The 23,634-nt window shown below is 42.0% G+C and overlaps 1 protein-coding gene and 1 long non-coding RNA gene across 2 annotated transcripts; both read left to right on the forward strand.

The window, feature by feature from the left end:
• The first annotated feature begins 361 nt into the window (after positions 1 to 361).
• Positions 362 to 1,291, forward strand: LOC103540237 (olfactory receptor 1A1-like). The gene has a single exon (XM_070563757.1). The coding sequence runs from the start codon at positions 362 to 364 to the stop codon at positions 1,289 to 1,291; it is 930 nt and encodes a 309-aa protein (XP_070419858.1).
• Positions 1,292 to 15,909: 14,618 nt separating this feature from the next.
• On the forward strand, positions 15,910 to 21,950 carry LOC139074199 (uncharacterized). The gene is made up of 4 exons (XR_011523738.1): positions 15,910 to 16,009; positions 17,085 to 17,114; positions 20,676 to 20,767; positions 21,725 to 21,950. It is a non-coding gene; the product is annotated as an uncharacterized lncRNA (long non-coding RNA).
• Positions 21,951 to 23,634: the final 1,684 nt, after the last annotated feature.

Below are 23,634 nucleotides of genomic sequence, written 5' to 3' on the forward strand. Positions count from 1 at the left end.
TATTGTTCACATATTTATGATTTTTCTATGATGCCTAACAAAGTTTTTACCACGCAGAAAATGAACTTTATTCATTAAATGATTAAACTACAGGAGTTTGGGTGATGGTTCTGGGGTTGGGGAGGTGGGGCATCTGTGATTCAAGATTGTCACTTGTAAAACATGAGTGTCCAGGGTTAATTGTCAATTAGTCCCACTGAACAACAGTGATTTTCCCCAAGTATTAATTATCTCTAGATTTAGTAAATCCAGGTATAGACACAGCTGCCTCATTAGTCAAAGTGGTGGTTTAGGATGATCATTACACATAACATTTCACTAATAATTCTACTTTATTCTCCCCTTTTCTGCTGAAGGGTCCATGAGAGAAGACAACCAGTCCACTGACATGGATTTCATCCTCCTAGGAGTTACTGGTCAACAGGAACAGGAAGATTTCTTCTTCATCCTTTTCCTGTTCATTTATCCCATCACATTGATTGGAAACCTGCTCATCATCTTGGCCATTCACTCTGACATTCGCCTTCACAACCCCATGTATTTTCTCCTTGCCAACCTCTCGTTGGTAGACATCTTCTTCTCCTCTGTAACACTCCCTAAGATGCTTACCAACCATCTTTTGGACACCAAAGCCATCTCCTTTGAAGGATGCCTAACACAGATGTATTTTATGATTGGCATGGCTAACATAGATAGCTATATCTTGGCAGCAATGGCATATGATCGTGCTGTGGCCATCAGCCGCCCGCTTCATTACACAACAATTATGAGCCCACTGTTCTGTGTCCTACTAGTTGTTGGGTCCTGGGTGGTTGGAAATGCCAATGCTCTCCCACACACTCTACTCACAGCTCAGCTGTCCTTCTGTGGAAACCAGAGAGTGGCCAACTTCTATTGTGACATGGCCTCTTTGTTCAAGCTGTCCTGTTCCGACATCAGCTTCAATGTGAAGATGATGTACCTAGGGGTTGGGGTTTTCTCCTTGCCATTACTGTGCATCATCATCTCCTATGTTCGAGTCTTTTCCACTGTCTTACAGGTTCCATCCACCAAAGGTGTGTTCAAAGCCTTCTCTACCTGTGGTTCCCACCTCACAGTTGTTTCTTTGTATTATGGGACAGTCATGGGTATGTATTTCCGCCCTCTGACTAGTTACAGCCTAAAGGATGCTGTGATAACTGTGATGTACATCGCAGTGACCCCAATGTTAAATCCTTTCGTCTATAGTCTGAGAAACCGGGACATGAAGGCTGCCCTGGGGAAGCTCTTCAGCAAGAGAATCTCCTCATAACCTCATACTTTGGAGATTTTGCTCACAGATTAGGATGCATTTGAAAATCCAACCCAATATCCTTCCCCTCCAAGAAACCACGTTTGATCTCCCAGGGCAAAGCCACTCAGGTCTGCAGGCTTCCATTCACTCTTATCAGGTCCAAAAGCTTAACTGGTGTCAGCAATATATGGCTCACCATTTCAGGCATCTGGTATAATTGAGCTAAGAGGCAATATCATCTTTTGCTCTGAGCCTCTTTCAAGGTGTTAATGTAAGAGTGGATTTCTCTTGGTTCTTTTATTCATTTTCTTACCTTTAGCCAATATTCCTCCTGTTATACTCTAACTTTTCCACCTTTGGAAGGGACATTAGGTTAATCCACTGTGCTGGTCCAGATTGCAGGCAGCAGTACTGGTCTAGCAAGTCCCCACACCTCAGTCCACTTCTATTCAAATAAGGTAAGGTTACATAGGTACAGAATTACTGAGGTATCCTGACCACTATGCAACCAACTATGCCAGATGGGGTCAAAGTACAGTCCACCCTATCAGGCCTTAGGAATTCTGACTTAAGATTCAAAAACGTAGTTATAGTTTCTTGCATAGGAATTATCCTTGCATCCAGGCCTTGTACTTGGGGCACTGGTCCTGTGACCATGGCCTCAAGTAGGTGGAAAAAAAAATCAAGGTAATGTGAGAAAGAAAGAAAAGTATAGTCATTATACCAGTGTACTCCTTCCTTGGCAAGAATTGCATAGTCATACCAGCAGACTTCCACACATCCTATTCCCCAGATCCACTGGAAAAGCAGAAAACCATCCAGTGGGGATACTCCTTTAGCCTCATTCATGTTCATATTGGGTGTGAGCACACACTCATGAGGGCCTGTAAGCCAACCCTACATGGCTTTATCTCCCGCCATTTTGTTTTATTTTTAAAGATTGGCACCTGAGCTAACAACTGTTGCCAATCTTCTTCTTTTTTTTTTTGTTTCTACTTTTTCTCCCGAAATCCCCCAAGTACATAGTTGTATATTTTAGTTGTGGGTCCTTCTAGTTGTGGTATGTGGGATGCTGCCTCAACATGGCCTAGTGAGCAGTGACATGTTCACACCCAGGATCCAAACTGGTGAAACCCTGGGTCGAGAAGCGGAGAACGCAAATTTAACCACTCGGCCACTGGGCCAGCCCCTATCTCCCACCATTTTAGATAACCAATATTTTAGTTGCCCATTCCAATTCTCTCTCAAACTACTACTCTGAGGAAGCTATCCCTCTGCCCATTGTGGGACGTTATAGGCTGAAAAGTGTGTTCCTTGGTCTGAAGAAACAATTGTCAGCCATCCAAAATGGTACCATAGCTTCTCTTCCAGTTCTTTTATAGCACTCAGCATTTGCATCTACCATCAGGTAAGCAATGCCTAGTCTAGAGTCAGTGTCTATTCCTGTTAAGACCCATTTGTAGCTCCCCAGCACTACCAGCATCAGTCTCACTTGTCAGTCAGGATCAGGGCCTTCCCCACAGAGAATCTGCCACATAGCCATCTTCCATCTCTGTCTCTTATGCTGGCAGAGAGAATAGTTCTTACTGGGATTTTGTGCTTCACTGGGTGCAAGAGGAGTACTTCCAGATTCAGCCCATTTCTGCATTGCTGCAGTACCCCATGTCCACTCATTTCATGGATCCAGGTGGCCCTCTAAAGTGAGGACATGGACATGGGGATATCTGCTTATAATTCCAACCACTTTTGAAACCTGGAAAGGAGTTCTTCTGACGGGCATCAATGTGTCCTACTATAAAGCACCCCTCAAATTCCCGTAGTGATTTCCATAGGGCCATGCCCCATATGGGCATCCCTTTAGTAAGCTAGGTTTCTGTCATCCTACTACCTGATCATATGGTTAGGCCATTGGTCACTGCCCATGAGTCAGTAAAATCCAAATATAGGGGCTTTTATGACTGTTCAATCAGTGTCAGGATCTGAACCCAGAGCTACCCCAAATATTTAACCTCTAGCCACGGTGGCTATAGAACTCTTAAAATGGACTAGACTAACTAAAATGTATTGTAAGTGCAAATTACAATCTGGGTTTTAAATATTATAAAATATTTCAATATTGTTTTAAAATACTTATTGCATGTTGAAATAATAGTAATTTGGAATATTGGGTTAAATAGGTATACTATTAAAATGATTTTCACTTGTTTCTTTTTCCTTTTCTCCCCATCTTTATTGTTTTATCGTTTGTCTTTTCAAAAAACTGACTCTTACTTTCATTGGCCTTTTCTTTTGTTGTTGTTGTTGTTGTTTTGCTTCTATTTTTGTCTATTTCTGCTCTGCTCTTTGTTATTTCCTTCCTTTTGCTAACTTTGAGCTTAATTTGTTTTCCTTTTTTAGTTTCATGAGGTGTCAAGTTATGTTACTACTTGATATCTTTATTTTTTTCTTAATGTAGGTGTTTATTGCTATAAACTTCTCACGTTGAATGGCTTTGGCAGCATCACATAGATTCTGATATGTTGTGCTTCCATTTTTGTTTGTTTCAAATACTTTTTTGATTTCCCTTTGGATTCCTTATTTGATTCTTCAGTTGTTCAGAAGTGTGTTATTTACCTTCCACATATTTGTGAATTTTCCAGCTTTTCTTTTGTTATTCATTTCTAGTTTCATATCATTGTGTGCAGAAAACACACTTTGTATGATTTCAATCATTTTAAATTTACTAAGACTTGTCTTGTGACCAATCATACGATCTGTCCTGGAGAATTTTCCATGTGCAATTGAGAATAACGTGTATTCTGCTGCTGCTGGATGGAAAGGTCTGTATAGTTCTACTATGTCTACTTGGTCTAAAGTATGGTTCAAGTCCAAAGTATCTTTGGTGATTGTCTGTCTGGATGATCTGTCCATTGTTGAAAGTGGTGCATTAGAATTCCTTAATATTATTGTATTGTTGTCTATTTCTCCATTAAAACCCCACAATTCCAATCTCTGCCTTCTTCATCACGTGGAATTTCCCTGTGTGTCTGTGTCTTCATACAACTGTGTTCTTACAGGGACACTGGTCATATTGGATTAGAAGCCTACTCTACTGCAGTATGACCTCATCCTAACTTAACTAATTACATCTACAATGACCCTATTTCCTCATGAGGTCACTTTTTGAAGTATTGGGGGTTAGGATGTCAGTATATCTTTTTTGGAGGACACAATTCAGCCCATTACAGCAGGCACACAAAGAAATACAGCATCATGATTAAAAACTAGTAGAGGGATCCTTTTTCTCCACAACCTCTCCAACATTTGTTACTTTTTGTTTTGGTTATTTTTGCCATTCTAATGGGTGTAAGGTGATATCTTAGTGTAGTTTTGATTTGCATTTCCCTGATGATCAGTGATGACAAATATCTTTTCATGTGCCTATTGGCCATCCATATGTCTTCTTGGGAGAAATGTCTGTTCACGTCTCCTGCCCTTGTTTGATGTTGTTTGTTTTTTGTTGAGTGTGTGAATTGATGATTGGATGAAGAAGATATGGTATATATATATATACAATGGAATACTACTCAGCCATAAAAAAAATAAAATCATCCCATTCACAACAACATGGACGGACCTTGAGGGAATTATGTTAAGTGAAATAAGCCAGATAGAGAAGGACAATCTCTGTATGACACCACTTATATGAGGAATTTAAACATGTGGACAAAGAGAACAGATTAGTGGCTACCAGGGGAAAGGGGGGATGGTGGGTGGGCACAAAGGGTGAAGGAGTGCACCTACAACACGACTGACAAACACTAATGTACAACTGAAATTTCACAAGATTGTAAACTATCATAAACTCAATAAAAATTAACTTTAAAAAAAAACTAGTAGAAAAGAGAGACAATAAAACAGACCCATAAAGACTTTAGAACTTTAGAACAAAAACTATGAAAAGACACTTGGAATAAGATTCTAAAAAAATCTATCGAATTTCCATAAATAAAATGTACAATAACTTTAAAAAGTCAACTAGTTTTGGCAGCAGAATGGGCAGAGCAGAGGAGAAAATTACATGATAAGAATGTAGACTAGAAGAACTTATCCAGAATGTAGCACAGAGATTTTATAAAAGATGGAAAATGAAGATTGTTGGAAATATTGAACATAAATTGATAAAGGTAGATTAAGATCATATTTAATTGGAGCTCTAGAAGTTGTTCAGAGATCATGGGAAAACAATAACAAAGAGTATTGCCCATGAGTTTATTAAAAATGATATATTTGAAGAGCCTAACAAAATTGAACTTTCAATTGTTGGAAGACATCAAAAACAAAGATGAAAGAAAATTGGGAAATTGGGAAACTGTGTGGAATTATTTGCAAAATATATGGCCAAAGGATCACATCCACAAGACATAAAGAGTTTTTATAATTCAATAAAAGATTAATAATCAAGTGGAAAAAGAAGCAAAGGACTTCAAAAAACAATTTCAGGAGGCCGTGACATTAGCAAGATGTCAAGGATAAGAGGTCTCAATGCTCATCTCCCCCAAAAAACAATAAAAACGATAAGTAAATAACTACAAACTGATGGAAGTAGCTCCAGGAAAGCTCAGGACTACAACAAAGAAGCAGCAGAAATCCTGTGGAGCTCGAAAACTGAAAATGGCCACATGGAAAATGTAGGGAACATTTTACCTTCATCGCCCCATGCCTCATCCAGAGCAGCTCAGTGCCAAAAGGGATCTCCTTGAGGATTTTACCCCATGGGAAAAGGAGAGTGGGAGAACCCCAGCAAGCCTCATCACCCCTGTGAACATTTGCAGACTTTGCTACCAAGGGCCCCCACAGTCTTCACCAATGCTGCACTCATCTGATGGAGCAGCCAGGATTCCCTGCCAATGCATCTCCTCCCCCTGGCTGGAGCTGTTGCTGCAGTGAGACCTGCCTCCAGGGGCCCCAGTCACTACTGTGCCTGCTGTCTGAGAAAGCCACAGCACCTTCTCATCTACAGGAAGGGAGCTGCTGCTGCTCTAAACCCTGCCCCCTGAGCCAAAGTCACAGCTTTGACCCACAATCACCAAGCCAAGCTGCACTGCTCTGTGAGTGCATCCTGAGTCCTAAGTAGAAGCTTTGACCAGCCATCACCAGGGAGCACTGCCACTGCCCTGTGTGCACTAGCCCCTGGGTCCTGAGTCAGGGCTTTGACATTCCATCACAGAGGCCATGCTGCTGCTGTTGTTCTGTGCCCCGGCTCCTCGATCCGCAGTCTTTCCATGGACCCACCATCACTAGGCTGCACTGCTGCAGCTCTCTGTCCCACCACCTTGGTCCTGAGTTAGGCTTTGAGCCACCATCACCAGGGCCACACTGATGCTGTTCCGATCCATGCCCCCTGGGGCACGAGTTGGGACTTTGACCTGCCATCTCCAGGGCTTGCTTTTGCTGCATCCTGCCAGCTGGGCCCAAATTGCTGCTGCATTTCCCCTTCTCCTCAGAGCCTGAGTCACTTCAGTGAGCCCAGAAAACCAGACCCCAGATCCACAGGAGATCTGCACATGCTTGCACCTCAGACAACAGCGCCATCACCACAGCAAGTGCACCTGATCCCAGAACCCCAGCTCTGCTGTCACTCTGACTGCAGCACACCAGACCTGGTGCCAAGAGGGATCCCCTTGGCTAGAGCTTTCCCCCAAGGGAAAAATAGGAGAGAAGGAGAATGCCAGCAGCCTTCACATCAAGGACCCTAATAACTCTAGCTGTCACTGCCACCTGCAGGGCCTCCACAGTTTTGGCCACCAAAACCCCCTGAAATCTATGCCAATGTCAATCTCAGCCAAGGGAGATACTTCAAACTAAAAGGTGCCTGCTGAGCAAAGGAAGCAATCAATAAACTAAAAAGCAACCTATGGAATAGGAGAAAATATTTGCAAAGCATATATCTGATAAGGGGTTAAATTCCAAAATATATAAAGAACTTGTACAAAATACAAAACAGCAAATAATCCACTTTAAAAAATGGGCAAAGGATCTGAACAGACATTTTTCTAAAGAAGACATTCAAATGACCAACAGGTACATGAAAAGGTGCTCAACGTCACTAATCATCAGGGAAATGCAAATGAAAACCATGAGCTATCACCTCACACCTGTTAGGATGGCTATTGTCAAAAAGGCAAGAAATAGGAAGTGTTGGTGAAGAGGTAGAGAAAAGAAAACTTTTGTGCAGTCTTAGTAGGAAAGTGAATTGGTGCAGCCACTATGGAGAACAGTGTGGAGGTTCCATAAGAAGTAAAAAATAGAACTACCATATGATCCAGCAATTCCACTTTTGAGACTACATCTGAAGGAAATGAAATCACTATCTTGAAGAGACATCTGCACTCCCATGTTCACTCCAGACTTATTCACCATAGCCAAGATAGGGAAACAACTTAAGTGTCTTTCAGTGAATCATTGGATAAAGAAAATGTATATATATATATACACACAAAGGAATATTATTCATCCATATAGAAGGAATACCTACTGCTTGTGACAACATGAATGGAATTTGATGGCATTATGCTCAGTGAAATAAGCCAGACAAAGACAAATTCTGTATGGTAACACTTGTATGTGGAATCCAAAAACAAAAGGCCTATTTCATAGAAACAGAATAGAATGGCAGTTGCCAGGAACTGGGCGGAGTGATTAATAGAGAAATGTAGGTCAAAGGGTATAAACTTTCAGTTATAAGGTGATTAGAATCTGAGAATCTAATGTGCATCCTGATGACTAAAGTTAGTAATATGGTATTGTACACTTGAAATTTGCTAAGAGTATATCCTAAGGGTTCTCACTGCACACCAAAAAAAGTTAACTTTGTGAGGTGGTGGATGTGCTAATTATCTTGATCTTGACAATCATTCCACAATGTATATCAAGTCATCGCATTGCACACTTAATTATATGCAAGTATATTTGCCAATTATTCCACAATAAACTTGGAGAAAAAAACACAATTCCCAATGAGGAAATACTCACAGATTGTGTTAGTAGGCTCAGGCCTCCATAATAAAATGCTACAGACTGAGTGATTTAAGCAACAGAAATTTATTTTCTTACAGTTATGGATGCTGGAAGGCTGAAATCAGGATGCCAGCATGGTCAGGGTCTGGTGAGAGCTCTCTTTCTGTCTTGTAGAAGGTGACCTTCCCTCTGTGTCCTCGCATGGCAGGGAGAGAGAAATGTTACCAAGCAAGGGCTTGCTGCCCAATGCACATAGAAGCTAATACCATGGCACCAGATTTTGAGAGAAGAAAGAGCTTGACTGCAGGGTTGACCAGCAGGGAAACAGTAAGCAGGGCTTAAACCTGTCTCCCTGAGCTGAAGCGGGACAGAATTTTAAGGAGTTGGGAGTGGGAGTGGTCACAAAAAATGCTAGCTTGGCAGAATCTGATTGGATGCTGGGAGTGTAAATATCTCGAGTCCAGTGTGCTACAAATCAAGGGACTTCTTCTCATTGGGTTTTCCATGCTGCTTTCACATCACATTGAGTTCCTCAGTTAGGGAAACTTTGGTTCTGACACAGTTCAAGGTCATCTGAGGACAAGTTTCCATCTTCTGCGCATGCTCTGTGATTCCATCTTCTGCGCATGCTCTCTGCACTGGGCTCCTACGGGAACATGCATGGCTCCAGGAGAGACACAGAGGAGCAAACCAGTGGCAGTTCTGTGCATGTGACATTGCCCTGTCATGCTCTCTGGCTCTTCTCTGAAAAAAAAATAGCTTACAAAATGTTTTAGAGGGGCAGATGGGTCAATGGGTACCAAGATTGTTTTAGTCCCCACTTTTCTTTGTCCATTCCTCATTCTTGAGGGATTAGGGGTGACACTGCTCTATTTACTTCCTGCTGGTTAGGCGTACAGATCTGGGTTTGAGGAGTGAAATTGTTTCACACTGAATTGCAAATATTCAGGGGTCCCGGGAACTGGGCCTTTATGTTGAATGGTCATTGTATGCTTTAGGGGTATGTGTTTAAGGATATGAGACACCTACCAAATGCAGAGCTTGACAGGAAGGAATACAAATCCTAGCAAGCACAAAACAATGATACCTAGTTTAAACAATTCCTCAAATACAGACCTTATTCCTCATGAGATCTGAAAGAAGATATTCCTAAGAGATTGAATCCACATTCTTGTAAGGACATTTGTTGGAGCCAAGTTGCCTTTTGTCTAATTTTTTCCATATGAAATTCAACCTCTGAAGAGGTTCAGTAAAGTATATTCTTTGGGGGGAGGGGGATCCTTGTGAGGCCATTGCATGTCACAGGCAGATGTCCCCACACCTCTGTAAAATCCCTACTCACCTGGGAATGTCCCAAAGGATCAAAGGGAACAGTGTCTCTTTTCTTTGGAGTCAGAAGATCCTCATAAAGTTAATTTTATAAGGGAGTTTGTTATAGTCAAGAAACTCAGCCCCCAAAGAGTCAATTCAGTTTAAATTAACACCACCACACAAAACCTTAACACACAGTACAAGTCTACATATGACATGAACCAGATTCATAAAGTTATAATTCAAACTGAGGTTCCAGGAGTAGCTGGATTATCAGGACTACCTCATGAGTGAACCTTTTATCCTGTTTCTAATTATCCTGGGTTCAGGCTCAACATTTGGGACTCAGTCCACCAGCATTCCCCAGAGTGCAGGTGAAGCTTGTATTTCCAGAGGATCAAACCAGAGAGACAATAGCTTTCTTAAGGTTACTCACCCAGAGACATCTTGGTCCAGAAGCAATTTCTTTTCACAGAAGTGAAGAAAGCACTGGGGAGCCTGGAGCACTGCAGTGGGAAACAGGAATCCAACCAGCCAGGCCTCTAGACAAAGTAGTCTAGGTAGCTGCTTAGGGTCAGCGATAAGGGCCACCACTCCACTGGGCACTGTGGAGCCTCCGGTAGGTAGTTACACAACCGTGGTCTCTTTTTGTTTAGCAGAAATTGTTACTGAGCAATGGCCCGCTGCCTGACATGCATACAAGCCAATATTATGGCCTTAGCTTTTGAGAAAAGAAAGAGCTTTATTGCATGGCCAACCAGCAAGGAGACAGGAGGCAAACCTCAAATCTGTCTCCCCAGGCTGAAGCAGGACAGATTTTTAAGGGGTTGGGAGTGGGAGCAGTTATGCAAAACACTAGCTTGGAGGAAGTTGATTGGATGGTGGGAATGTAAGGGTCTCCCAAGTCCAGTGTGCTAAAAATCACGGGACTCCTTGCTTCTTATGCACTTCCCTGCACTGCTTTCTCACCAGAGTTCCATAGTTAGGGAACGTTTGGTTCCTAGGCAGCTCAAGGTCATCTGAGGACAAGGTTTCCATCTTCTGAACATACTCCAGCTACAAGACATGCAGTTTTTGCTCATTGTCTGTGCAAAACAATTTTGATATTTTGTTATGGATGCAATAGAGCTAGTACAAATTGGTCTATGATGGTTACAGACTTTTTTGATGATCATTTCACAACATACATAAATATCAAATCATTACATTGTACACTTGAAACTAATATAGTGTTATATGTTGATTATACATCCCAAAAAAAGAATATAGTAAAAGTGATGGGCATAGCTTCTGAGATTAGGTATTAAAAGACTATGATCTCTATCTCTCTCTCTCTCTCCCTCTATCTCTCTCTCTATTCCTACTTTTTTGTGTCCAGAGCTTTTATTTCTCAAGTATGAAATACATTATTATTAACTATAGTCACCCTGCTGCATTAGATCCCCAGAACTCATTACTCTTATGACTGAAAGTTTGTACCCTTTGACCAACATTCCCCATTTCCCTCACCCCTCAGCCCATGGAAACCATCATTCTACTCTCTGGTTCTGTAAGTTTGACTTTTTAGATTTCATCTATAAATGAGATCATATATATATGATGTGTGTGTGTGTGTGTGTGTGTGTGTGTGTGTATAATACAAATAATTCAGCCTGTAGCTGAGAGAGTCTGGAGCTGAGTTATAGGGTCTCTGGATCTGCTGTCAGACTGAGGTCAGAGGGCCTGCCTCAGGGTTCAGACAAGTGTGTCTCCTGTTTGGCCGCTCTGTGGGCAGGACTGGTGACTAAGAGGGGCTGGAGCCTGGCTATGGACTGCTTCAGGGTCCAAAGCAGGACCAAAGTCAGCACACCCGTCACCTAAGGCATAGATGGGCGTGAAAATAGTCATTCAAATCATTTTGTGTATGGCTTAATTCTGTCATGGAAACTCAGCTGGGAAATGCTAGTATAAAGAATCTCATTAAAGTAACAGGTCACACACCCACATAGAACCATCACTGTGGCCAGGCCAGTTAGATATGCTGACAACTCCACTCTGAAGCCATGGAGGCAGAACCGCCACGACGCCAAATGGAAATTGGCAGCTGTTAGAAAGGGGTAAAGAGAGTCAGAAAGACTATAAATGTTCACCACAAGCAATTGTCAAATAAAATAAAATGTAGACTCCTGGTTTCCACTCTGACATGTAAAGAGCTTGGAAGTCATTCCTCTTGTCCTCACAATAAGAAAAAAGATGAACAATATAAAACACAGCTCTTCTTAGATCCAGCTCTTAAGTAATTGAGGCCATGTGAATATGAAATTAACCTTTGCTGTTGTTAAACACTGAGATTTTAGGGGCTGTTTGTTAGCGCAACATGGCCTGGCCTGTCTTTCCTGATACAGATGGAAAAGTCTTTTCTACTCAAAGTAAGACACAAAGTCAAAAAGCATTATAAGAGGGGGCAAACAGATCTGACCACCTAAAAATGGCACATGTCTATTTGGCAAAACATGCATTAAATTAAAAGACAAATGGCAAGTTAGAGAAAGTATTTGCAACCTACATGAAAGAAAGCTGATATCCACAACAATTGAGTTCCTAACAAACAAACAGTCTAATGGAAAAGAGAGCGAAAATTGTCAAAATGCAATTCCAAAAGGAAAAATACAATTGACCAATAAATATGTGAAAGGATATCTAATTGCAGTGTTAAGTAAAATAAAAATTGAAATAAAAATATTGCCCTTTCTCAATCTTCAGATGGTAAAAATTAAAGACCTTTATTTATAATAACACTTGATAGCAGGGATGTAGGTTAACAGCCACTACCACAACCTACTGGATATACAAGTTTGCGCCAAAGCTGTGGAAAGTAAGAGGATAATATATATGCGTGTGTGAACATCTATATCAAAATTTATATTTTTATTTCCTTTAATTTGATAAAGTTATTCTTAGGAATAGACCCTAGGTAAATAATTACAGAAATCTGGAAAGATTCTTCTGTAAAGATATTCATCTGAGCATTGTTTGTTATTGCAAAACAATTGAAAAGAAGCCAAATTATTTAAATAGAAGGTTGATTAAATAAATTATTGTTTATGTGTACAATGATATACTGTACAAACATTAAAACAAAGTATGATTTTAGCCTTTCATGTAAAAGATTATATTGCATAATGCATAGAAAAATAAAACATAAAACAGAACAGTAATAGTTCTAGTGATGTGAAATATGCATATCATATATGTGTCAAATCTCTGGAAAAATAAGTATAAAATCCTTAAGAGAGGGTAACTCTCAATAATGGTATTTTTGGTGCTGTGAAGGGACATTTGTATTTTTATTTTCTGCTTGACAAAATAATATTGCTTGAATATTTCTGATATCAGATATAACATTTCTAAATAATTTTAAAATAAAGGTATTTAAATTTGAGGACAGAAATCCCAAAGGGATTACAGCTTGCCTACTTGTTAAAGAAGCCCTTCAGTCTGGGAGGATAAACAGGACACAGGAACGATTTCCAAGGAAAAAATCCTTAAGGGTTTGGTATGAATGCTTAGGAGGAGGGAAGGCCAAGGTCTGGGGATCTCCTGGGGTAGCAGATAAGATTAATTGGGACAATGTTAAACGCTCATGGGGTAAATGGAGTGGTTGAAATGGTGGTGGTGATGCTCTCAAAATGTTTTTTGCTCAGCCCCAGGAAAAAGTTCATCCAGACTATTGTAATCAAAGGTCATTAAAAGTGAACAACTGTGGAGAGATGATCTTGTCCCAGTTCCTTATGGTATAGTTCAAAATAAGCCCAAACATAGAAAGGAAATTTCTAAGGTCACAGAGCAGTAGTTGCAATCTACGTTCCTGATTTTCATTCACAAGAATTTTGCCCTTTAAGGGAAGCTTATTCTCTTTAACCTGGAAGTGTCTGGAAACCCAAGAGTATCAGGAAAGAGACATACTTCTTTGTTCTTTAGACTGTATTGGCAAGCACTGCCCCCAAAGGCAGGGAGGCTGATGACTTTGATGGACCAGTGGCATTATGGATGATCATTAGCAGATGCATCTTCTGTCCCTCTCCCCCATCTGTCAGTTCTACTCTCTGTCCTTCTAGGATCCTGTCCTAGCCAGAGGAAGGAAAAGAGGAGTATACAGACTACTTTACCTTATTATGCCTTCAGCAAAGCTTAAACTTTTTTTCCTTCTAATAAGGCTGGGGCCCAACTGTAACATCAAAGGTGTTAGTTATTATATGGCCACAGACTAATAGGAAGTGATTCTATAGTACGAATTTTATTCTCATCTCCCATTCATATTTATTCTTGATGGAGAATGAAAAGAAGAAATATTCATTCTTCTTTTCCTCCTCACTCCTCATCCTTCTTTTTCACCTCTCACTCACTCCTCACTCACTCCTCTTTTTCTCATCGACCGCATCAGCATTCCTGAGCCATCTAGCTTGATACTCCTAATTCTCTCATCCTTTCTCCTCTCCCATTCTCTTGTGTCCTTTCCATAATTTCTGCCTTTCCTTCTCACCTCTCTTGCTCACCTCCGATCCCATCCATCCCTAAGTCCTCGTATTATTTCTTCATTCCTCCACTCCCAATCCTGACCCATCTCCCTCTCTCATATCTTTTCCTTCCGTCTTCATCTCAGCCCTTCCCTCAAGTTCCTTGGCTTCAAGAAGACATCACAGAGAAGCCAGGCTCCAGGTGTAGCCATGGGACAGTTTCAGGAATGATACAGGAGAGGGACAGTAGAATTGCCTGGACAAGGTTAGTAGCCTTCCAAGGGAGGCTGGAAAAAAGATACAAATTGGCAATGGATGTGCTGAAGCCTGGATAAACATCAAGACATGGAAATTCTCTGGGACAGAGTTGTTCTGATGTACTAATAAAATGAATTTATAAAGAGGCATCACTCCCAAAGACTTCATTTATGGATATTTTCTGAACTAGGAGGTTTGGGAGAGAAAAGTAAGACTTTGGAGGAGAAGGTTATATTGGACATTCTACATTGAAAATGCTAAGGACCCGGTTGGAGTATAAATATTTATTCTTTCAAAGGCTTGATCATAAATATGAGCAAGGTAACTTATTCAACAGGAAAGAAAGACATGCAGGGGATGGAGGTGGAACTTTCCTTTTGTGACCTGAGGATATGTCATGTATGCACTAAAGTAGTTTTTATTTAGTGGGCTCTTTCCCTCTCTAGACCCTACCTGTCCCCTAAACATCCTATGGGATCCTTGTGTGGTAGTGAAGAAAAGGAACTGATTTTCTTGGAGGTGAAAGGCAAACAGTAAAATAGAATAATCCTTGGGATTGAGTCAGTGGTTTGAAACAGCTTTCTGCGTTCTGATCTAGAGAGAATCTCAAGTCCACACCAGAAGAAAATTTCACAGTGATATTCTCAGTAACGTAGGCTGTGATTACCCAACTAGCACTTCCCTGTAGGACATTGCTTCCCAGAACTCCTGGGCTTCCAAGGCTTCAAATCTACCTGGAAAGTGAGCATGATCAAAACAATGTGGCAACTTCACATGCAGACCCTGACTTTGTATCTCCCTGTCTTACTTGTTTGTCTTTGTAGCTCTTATCACTATGTGATATTCCATACAGGATGCTATTTATTTCATTTTTTTTTTGTCCCTCCATTAGAGTGTGAGTTGACATGTGCAGAGACTTTTGTCTCTTTTTTCACCTGTGCCCTAGAAGCATGTCTGGATCATGAGGCAATTTAATAAATATTTATTGTATGAATAATTGAATGAATTATGGAGGGTTTCCTTATGGGACAAGCACATCACACAACTCTTCAGGCAACAGGAGAATAGTTACTGCCTTCACGGGAAATTTTCCTCAAATCAGAAAAGGAGGCACCCTATCACTTCTCAGGTCAGTGAGCGCTTACCCACAAGTACCCTCCACAGGGCACCCTGGACATCAGGGTTTCTAAGACTGTAGATAAGTGGGTTCAGCATGGGGTTGATAACTGTGTTGAAAACACCAACCCCTTTATCCTTGTCTGAAGCCTCCTCTGAACCCAGACGCATGTAGTTAAAGATACCAGTCCCAAAGAAGAGGCAAACTACAGTGAGGTGGGAGCCACATGTGGAGAAGGCCTTCTTCTTGCCCTCCACTGAATGGATCTGTAGAACTGCCGCTGCCACGTGGATGTAGGAGGTGATGATGAGAACCACAGGTGCACCTGCCATTATGAAACCCACAGCAAAGAGCAGCAGCTCATTGAGTTGGGTGCTGGAGCAGGAGAGCTGGAAGAGCTGTGGGAGGTCACAATAGAAGTGATTGACCTCATTGGGACCACAGAAGTTGAGGGTAGTTAGGGCAATAGTGTGGGTCAGTGCATTGGTGAAGGCAAAAGCCCAGGACACAGCCACCAATATCAACTGGACCGCCTGGCTCATGTGGGTGCTATAGGTGAGCGGTTGGCAGATGGCCAGGAATCGGTCGTAGGCCATGGCTGTCAATAGGAAGCAATCCATCCCAGCAAGGAGGTGAAAGAAGAAGAGCTGTGTGAGGCAGGCTTCATAGGAAATTCTACGTTTGTGGGACAGGAGACGACTTAACATTGCAGGAACAGTGACAGTGATACATCCAACATCCAGAGCTGACAGGTTCCCCAGGAAGAAGTACATAGGGGTATGAAGTTTGGGCTCCACCAAGATGGCTGCCAGGATACTGAGGTTTCCCCCAACTGTGACCAGGTAGGCAATGAGGAAGAGTACAAAGACCACGGACTGCAACTTTTCTGTTTCCACTAGGCCCAATAGAATGAACTCAGTAACAGCTGTCCTGTTTCTCCTAGCTTCCAGATCCATGAGTCCCTGTAAGGAAATGTCACAAGAGTGGAGGTATCAGTCCATTCAATTTATTTAGTCAATATAATTGTTGTAACCTACCTATGTTCAAAGCCCCAGGGAAGTTCCCAGCTGTCCAGGTGATGATTTCCCCACTCCCCAAGCCACACGTCACTCACTGACCTCCTCAATCACCTCAGTGTCACTACTCTGCTTTCAGATGAGGTGTCCACTGCTACCACCACCTCATTACTCTCATCCTCTCTTAGTTTAAAGGGTCAGAATGCTTGGGAAATAAGATAAAGGCAGACTTTCTCTTGAATGTGGTGAGATTCAGATGGAATTTCTCCATTTTACTCTGAGGGATAAGCTCAAACCAATAAGCAGATTTAAAAATAGAAAAATTAATGATATTTCCAGTGAAACTAAAAAGGTTTTGAAAACATAACCTAGATTTCAAGGCCTCTAGAAATATTGAAGATTAAGCAAAGTTATAGCAAGAATCAGAGAAAAGATAATCATGATTGTGGGTATCAGACAGTCCAGCCAAGTAAATTTCTCCAAGGTGAGGGACATACTCTGAAGTATAAATTCAAAATCCCTTGGTCAATAAGTAGCTAGTGTTCCTGTTAATTAAGCCCTTACCCTAGACTTTGAGTAACAGATTAATTGAAAATTGTTTATTTTCTTTATAGTATCTACTACCTGCCTCTGAAATCAACATTGTAAGTATACCTTTAGGCTGGTTGCTGCAAGATGCAGTTAGTTTCCTCCATTGCGCAGTCACTTTCTACTTGTCCTTGACTCATGAGCAGTAGATTGACCAATAGCTCTAAGAAGAAGTCCTCAAAAGAAGCAGGTACATATGTGGAGGACAAGATTGAGATAAGTCTTTCAGATCTTGTAATAGGTTCCTGAGCAAAAAGTATCAATGTCTCTCTGTTGCCCATGGAATAAGCTGAGCTAGAGCTTCACTAAGAGTACTGTTATTCCCTTGTGTAGAACACACTAGAATCAGAGCAATTGGAGTTCGGTAACTCTAAGAAAAGGGGATGAGCATTGAGGACTTGAGCTCACATGGATGAAAAGTTGGATGTGGTAACTGTAAGATATCCTTAAAATGCTAAGATCACATGATTGGTGAATGGGGGCTAGTAGGGTCATGCTTAGGCCTGATCATCACTGATGAAATTGATAATAGATAAATTCTTTGCAAATTGACAAATCAATGGGTCAATAATGCTCTTTACATATATTATATTAAAGAACAATTAACTACTCTCCATTTTCCCTTTTGACACAAGCATTAGATTGTGATCCTGGGACTTTCTACCTCTTTGCTCATGCTGTTTTCTCTAACTGCAATGGCTTTGCTCCAATGCCACATGTCCAAGTATTTCAAGACTTGACTCAAATCCTGGCTGATGAAGGAATCCTTCCTAGAAACTTGCCCATCTCAAAAAGATCTCTGTCTCTCTCTCCTAAATTCCCACCATGCATAATTTCATGGAACTTATTACTGTTCACCTTCTAGCTAAGTCATTTCTCTATACAGCATATCTCCCCTACTTCTCTGTAAGTGACTTGAGGACAGGATACATGTTTGATTCAGTTTTCCACAGCAACACTTACCATAATACGTCACACATAGAAGGTACTCAATATTTCTTAAATAAACAAATGAATGGGAAAATGTTCACAGGAGTTGAGAAAAAGGGAGCTTCAGGATGAGCTAGAGTTGTCATGGAAGACTCTCTGGACATACTGGAGTTGGGCCAGACCTTTATGGAGTAGTATGACTTAGGGGAGGAGGCAGGCCAAGTGCGGAGTGCAAGTTTGCGGCAGGGGCTACTTCTTTCCTTGGTTTTGATGGGACTAGCAGGTAATGTATCAACCCACACACTGACCTATTTATTTTCATGTAAACCAGTCAAAAGAACAAGGCCCTTAGGAGGAGTACACCTTCCAGACAAGTGAGTTAGAGCCAGGGACAGAACAACAACACAACGACTACTGTCAACCCTCACATGGCCAGAGTTGCAGGTTGCTGAAAATCACTAGGATTCTGGGATGACCTCCAATCATCCAGAGACATCCAGTGTCTGATGGACATCACATCCATCATGAGGAGTCCTCCTGCAATACAGTCCTACTGAGTGTAGAGTTCTCCTGCTGAGCTATGACAGCCCCCTACTCTGGAACTCCATCCCATCCCTGCATGCTTCCAGTGATGAAAAGGGTCAACAAGACCTCTGACTGGAGTGAAAGTTCTACGATGCCTGATGAAGTGAGTCCTAGGCAGTGAACTGGACTCAGCGATTCCCTTCATACCCTCTTCTAAGAGTAACAGAGAGTGCACTTCCTCCAGGAAAGAGGGGCATGGGTAAAAGGGCCCAGAAAAAGAGCCAAGACTTCTGGGTTATCACCCAAGATCTTCCCCTAAAACATCTTCCCTCTTCAGGGGCATCAGCTGCACCATGTGTAAAGTCAGGTTTGAGCTGATGGCAACAGAGCCCTGTCTCTGTCTTGTAAGAGCAGAGGAAGGACCCCTGAGCATACTCACCTTGGCATGGACATAGAAGCCAGTGAGGTTTCTTCAGGAAAGGAGATGAGGAGTTATGCAGACCCAGTTATCCACCCATAAAGCAAGTAACGGGCTGTTAGAGGAAAAACAAGCTGATATCTTCTCTATCATAGAGCTATCTTCATTACAGTGTTATACCCTGGGAAGCCAGAAATTGGTCTACCCACATAACAGGCGTCAGCTAGAGAGAGAGACAAGTTTTTTGGAAACAACTTGAGCTCTCCATTAATATGGCAACAATGTCCTACATTTTCTGGTATTTAGACTTTCTAAAGAAAGGCTTTACCTCTAGCCCTGGTTTTATAGCAAGTAGTGATATAAATTCCACTGAATGGTGGGGTCCCTGAGGTCTACGGCCTTGTCCATATCCTCAAAGTCACCAAGGAAGCCAGGGATGTAATTGAGACTAGATATAGGTTTCCTAAAGGAGCAGTTTTCTTTCCCAGATGTTAGCCCTAAGCATGGGCTTTGAGCAGAAACAAGCTAATTTCCAGACTTGCCTTGGACCTGGGGATGAGGAGGAGGCACCAGAAGAGAGGCAAGAGGGAGAAGCTTTCCTCAAACCCAGTTTCCTAATGAGTCCTCAGGAATGTGGTGCTTTCCCCCCAGGGCCTTGTTAGTGGGGCCACTGGGACTGTGTCTTGGGGTTTCTATAATGATTCTTGTAGTGGTGGTAGAAGACTTTATTGAGCCAGAAGGACTCCTGGGAAGCTGCCTACCAATACGATTGTCAAGGCCAGACCCTTAGAAGATGAAAGCCCTGGTGAAGGTCACAGGTTAATAAAAAGAAGATGTGGGAAGGTTGAGTAGTGCACTCCTCTGACTCTTACACCCACCAATGATTGCACATCCAACACCCCGTCCCCAGGAAAGACTATTCTCTCTCTTCCCACCAATAAGCCTAGTAGGAAAAGCACTGTAGACAGACCTGATCTTCTGTCTTCTATTAGTCGTTTGACTTTGGGCAAACTGCTGCACCCTTTTGGGCCTCAGTGTCCCATCTGTGAAATGAACATATCCTCTGCCACAGAGCATTGCTGTGGGGATTATTGATGAAGTAAGATTCACTAAGCTGCTAGTAGAGTTTCAACAATGTACAACATATCAGTTGATAACATTTAGGCGTGCTTGTTACATACATGGTAATGTACTAAGACCTTTACAAGCCTGGAATCCCCATCAGTCCTTGCAAGAATCCTATGAAGTAGATGGTAGCAGACATGGCCGATGTTCTGACTCACATCTTGCTCAACCTTTCTACTGATTTCAGTCATGACTGGATTAGACAATTCCCTGCAGGATTTTGTTCATTGAAAGCTGACGGTGTAGCCACTTCCTTGGGATCCTCTGAGGTCGTGACCAACGTGGGGCTCATTAGGTCTGAGCACATGTGGAGCTCAGAGTGCTGAGGGTAACTTGACAGCAGGAGATAGAAACCAATGGATAAATGCCCCACCATCTCTTCAGACAATTCTGGGAGTCATTCTATATGCCCTCGCATAATCAAGTCTCTGCTTTCCATAGTGGGGAATTTGGTAATGACCCCTCCCCAGGGATACTTCTTCCTTCTTTGTCTCACTCTCTTCATAACTTTGGTCTTGCTCCCTGGGACCACCTCATGAATAAATTACCTCTTACTCCCTGAGATGACTTCCAAATTAAACCTCCTACACACAACCTGTCTCAGGCTCTCCTTTGACAGGAACCCAACTAAGACAGCTGGTGCTGGGAATGGCCCTAGGAAACATATCTTCCAGATGAAATTCTGGTACTGGACCACTCACAACTGATGGGGTAAGTAGGGTTGGTGATAACCCCCAGAATAATTACTAAGACTCACTTGTGGTAGATTGGGAGGAGGTGTGGGTAGAAGGAGAAATACTGGGTTATACGTGAGCTCTAGCACATTAAAATTGTGAGAATCATGGTAATTATAAGAATTGTGGAGTTTCAAGACTAAAGGATGGCTTTTGTTAACTTTCTTGGAAGCCTTGAAGAAACAAAATGCTGAACCCAGGTTAGCCAACTATAAATTCAGGGTATGTTGTGAAAGCCAGAAAATTTCCAAGGCAACATTTTATGAGACATTAATCTTCTGCAGCTACAAGGCAGACGATGCTGAAAATCAGGCCTAGGACCTAATTGTGAGGGTGGCTGAACTACAAGGGAGGCTGCATGTGTAGCTTAGTTGGTTCCCCTATGCTAAATCCAGGGCACTGGACAGAAGGAGTAAGACCTTGAGTCCTGGGATGGGGATGTTTGAGAGGCTGACCATGAGAATTTTGAACCCCAGTCTCTCCCGAAACCATTTAGCTGGAAAAGCAACACTACCCCCTTGCTTGAGGAGATCCATCTCCTTTTAGCTGAAGACCATGCAAAGACCTCATAGGAAGCAGATGCCTCATAAGATGGTTCTTGTTTTCCTCAAGAATTTCCCCCTCTTCTCCTGAGTGCCTCCAGAATAACTAGAGTTAGGTCTCAGCAGATTCTGAGAAAGGAAATCCCATCTATGATCCAAGAGGAAATACTTTTCTCACTGAGAAGAATTCCTATTCCTGGCTATGGTGCACTGAATGACGACCCCCAAAGATACCAGGATCCTAATCCCTGAAATCAACTTTATGTGGTAAAAAAAGACTTTGTATATGTGATTGTCAGGCGTCTTCACTGAGACTATCCTGGATTATCCAACGGGGCCCTAAACGTAATCACAAGAGTTTTCATAAGAGATTGAGGGATTTTTCGTTACAGAAGAGAAGAGAGCAATGTGACTACGGAAGCAAAGATTTGAGAGATGTGGCCACAAGCCAGGGAATGCCAGCAGCCACTAGAAGCTGGAGGAGACAAGGAATGGATCCTCCCTGGAGCCTCCACAAAGAGCTTTCCCTGCTGACATCTTGAAGTTAGCCCTGGAGGACTCATTTTGGACTTTTGGCCTCTAAAACCATGAGAGAATAAATTTCTGTTATTTCAGTCACTAAGTTTGTGGTAAATTGTTACAGCAGCAATAGGAAACTAATACACTGGCCAATATATCTTGGCAGGAACTGGAAGCTCCTTCAGTTCATGGAGGAGAAATGTGGGCGTGGATCATGAGGACCAAAGGAGTCGAGTAGAATGGAAGTCTGAATAGGGAGAGTTAATTGACATGGGAGCTCTTTACACAAGTCAGGATTTAACATCCTGGCAAAGATGCCTAGAGCTGGTCCCAAGAAACTGCTGAGATGTCTTAATGAAGCTGGATATCGGTTATAGGTCTTTTCAAGATCCACAGTCAGACAAGTTTGGTAGGCCTACCTCTGGAAGCATGTCTTCCTCCAGGTCCCTAGGTGGACAGAATTGTTCCTAGCCCATGGCTTCATCACATAGGAGCCAGGTTTCAGGGCCACTTCAAGATTGGCAGTTAGACAGAGGTAAGTGGGTCTACCTCTGGAGGCACAGAAGAATGCGTCTTCTGGCAGTCTTTGGACAAGCAGGTGTGTCCCTGGCCCATGACTTCAAGGTGCTGGAGCCAAGTTATAGGGCTGTTTCAGTGTCTGCAGTTGGACTGAGATTGGAGGGCCTGTTTCAGGGTCAAGGATGGGCATGCCTCCTGCATTGTCCCTAGGCAGGCAGGACTTGAGCTAAGAGGGGTTGGAGCTGGTCACAGGCCATATCAGCACCCACAGTCAGGGTCAAGGTTAACAGATCTGTTAACCGGGGCATGGGCAGGTATGACTCCTGCTGGGAGATGCCATCTCCCTCGGCAGATATTGCTGGCGACAGAACCAAGGCAAAACATGGCTGCAGCTAAGTCCATGGTGGAACATGGCTGTTTCCAGGTCTGTAGCCATGACTAGTGTCAGCAAGTCTACCACTTGGGCACAGGCCTGCCTTCTCCAAACAGCCCTCCTTGGTCTCGGGCTCCACTAGGGTCTCACAATCTCCTACCTAGATGACAAAGTTCCCACAAAGGCACTTTCTGTCCAAATTATTGTTGCTGAGGGAAAATATGAGTGGAGGAGCTCCTCTTCTGCCATCTTGCTGACCACTATAACATTATGTATACAATGTCACATACACTATATATGTAATCAAGCTTACATTTTATGGTGTTGGGGCAATTTTTATCAACTAGGGAAAAAGTTACATACACAAAAATAAATTCTTTATATATTAACTATTTGACTTAAAAAGAAATGTAAAAGTACTAGAAAAATATCACTGACAAATATTTATAGAGCATTTAGACAGAAACATCATTTTTTAAAAGCACGACATAAAACAGAGTAGGCAAACCTTATAAAAATGTCAAACTTAATTTGGGCAAGAGAGACCCTAAACAAGGTTAAAGATGAATGGGAAAATAAAAAATATATTTGCAGCATACATGGCAAATAGATACTATCCAAAGACATGCAGTTTCCAGCAGCCATTAAGATAAAGATAGACTACCCCTTAAGAGGCAAAACATGAACAGGCGATTTTGAAAGAATAAATACAAATAGTAAATAAATATATAAAAGTATATATCCAACCACAGTTATACAAAGTACTTCAAATTTAAAAATAATGCAATATTTAATCTAATTATCAAAGATAAAAAGTTCTATTTATAACACCCAGTGAAGTCAACAAGTGAGGTAACAAACATCCACATAACCTGCTAATCAAGCTGTAAA

Source organism: Equus przewalskii, chromosome 10 (assembly GCF_037783145.1).
Source record: "Equus przewalskii isolate Varuska chromosome 10, EquPr2, whole genome shotgun sequence".
Lineage (NCBI taxonomy): Eukaryota > Metazoa > Chordata > Mammalia > Perissodactyla > Equidae > Equus > Equus przewalskii.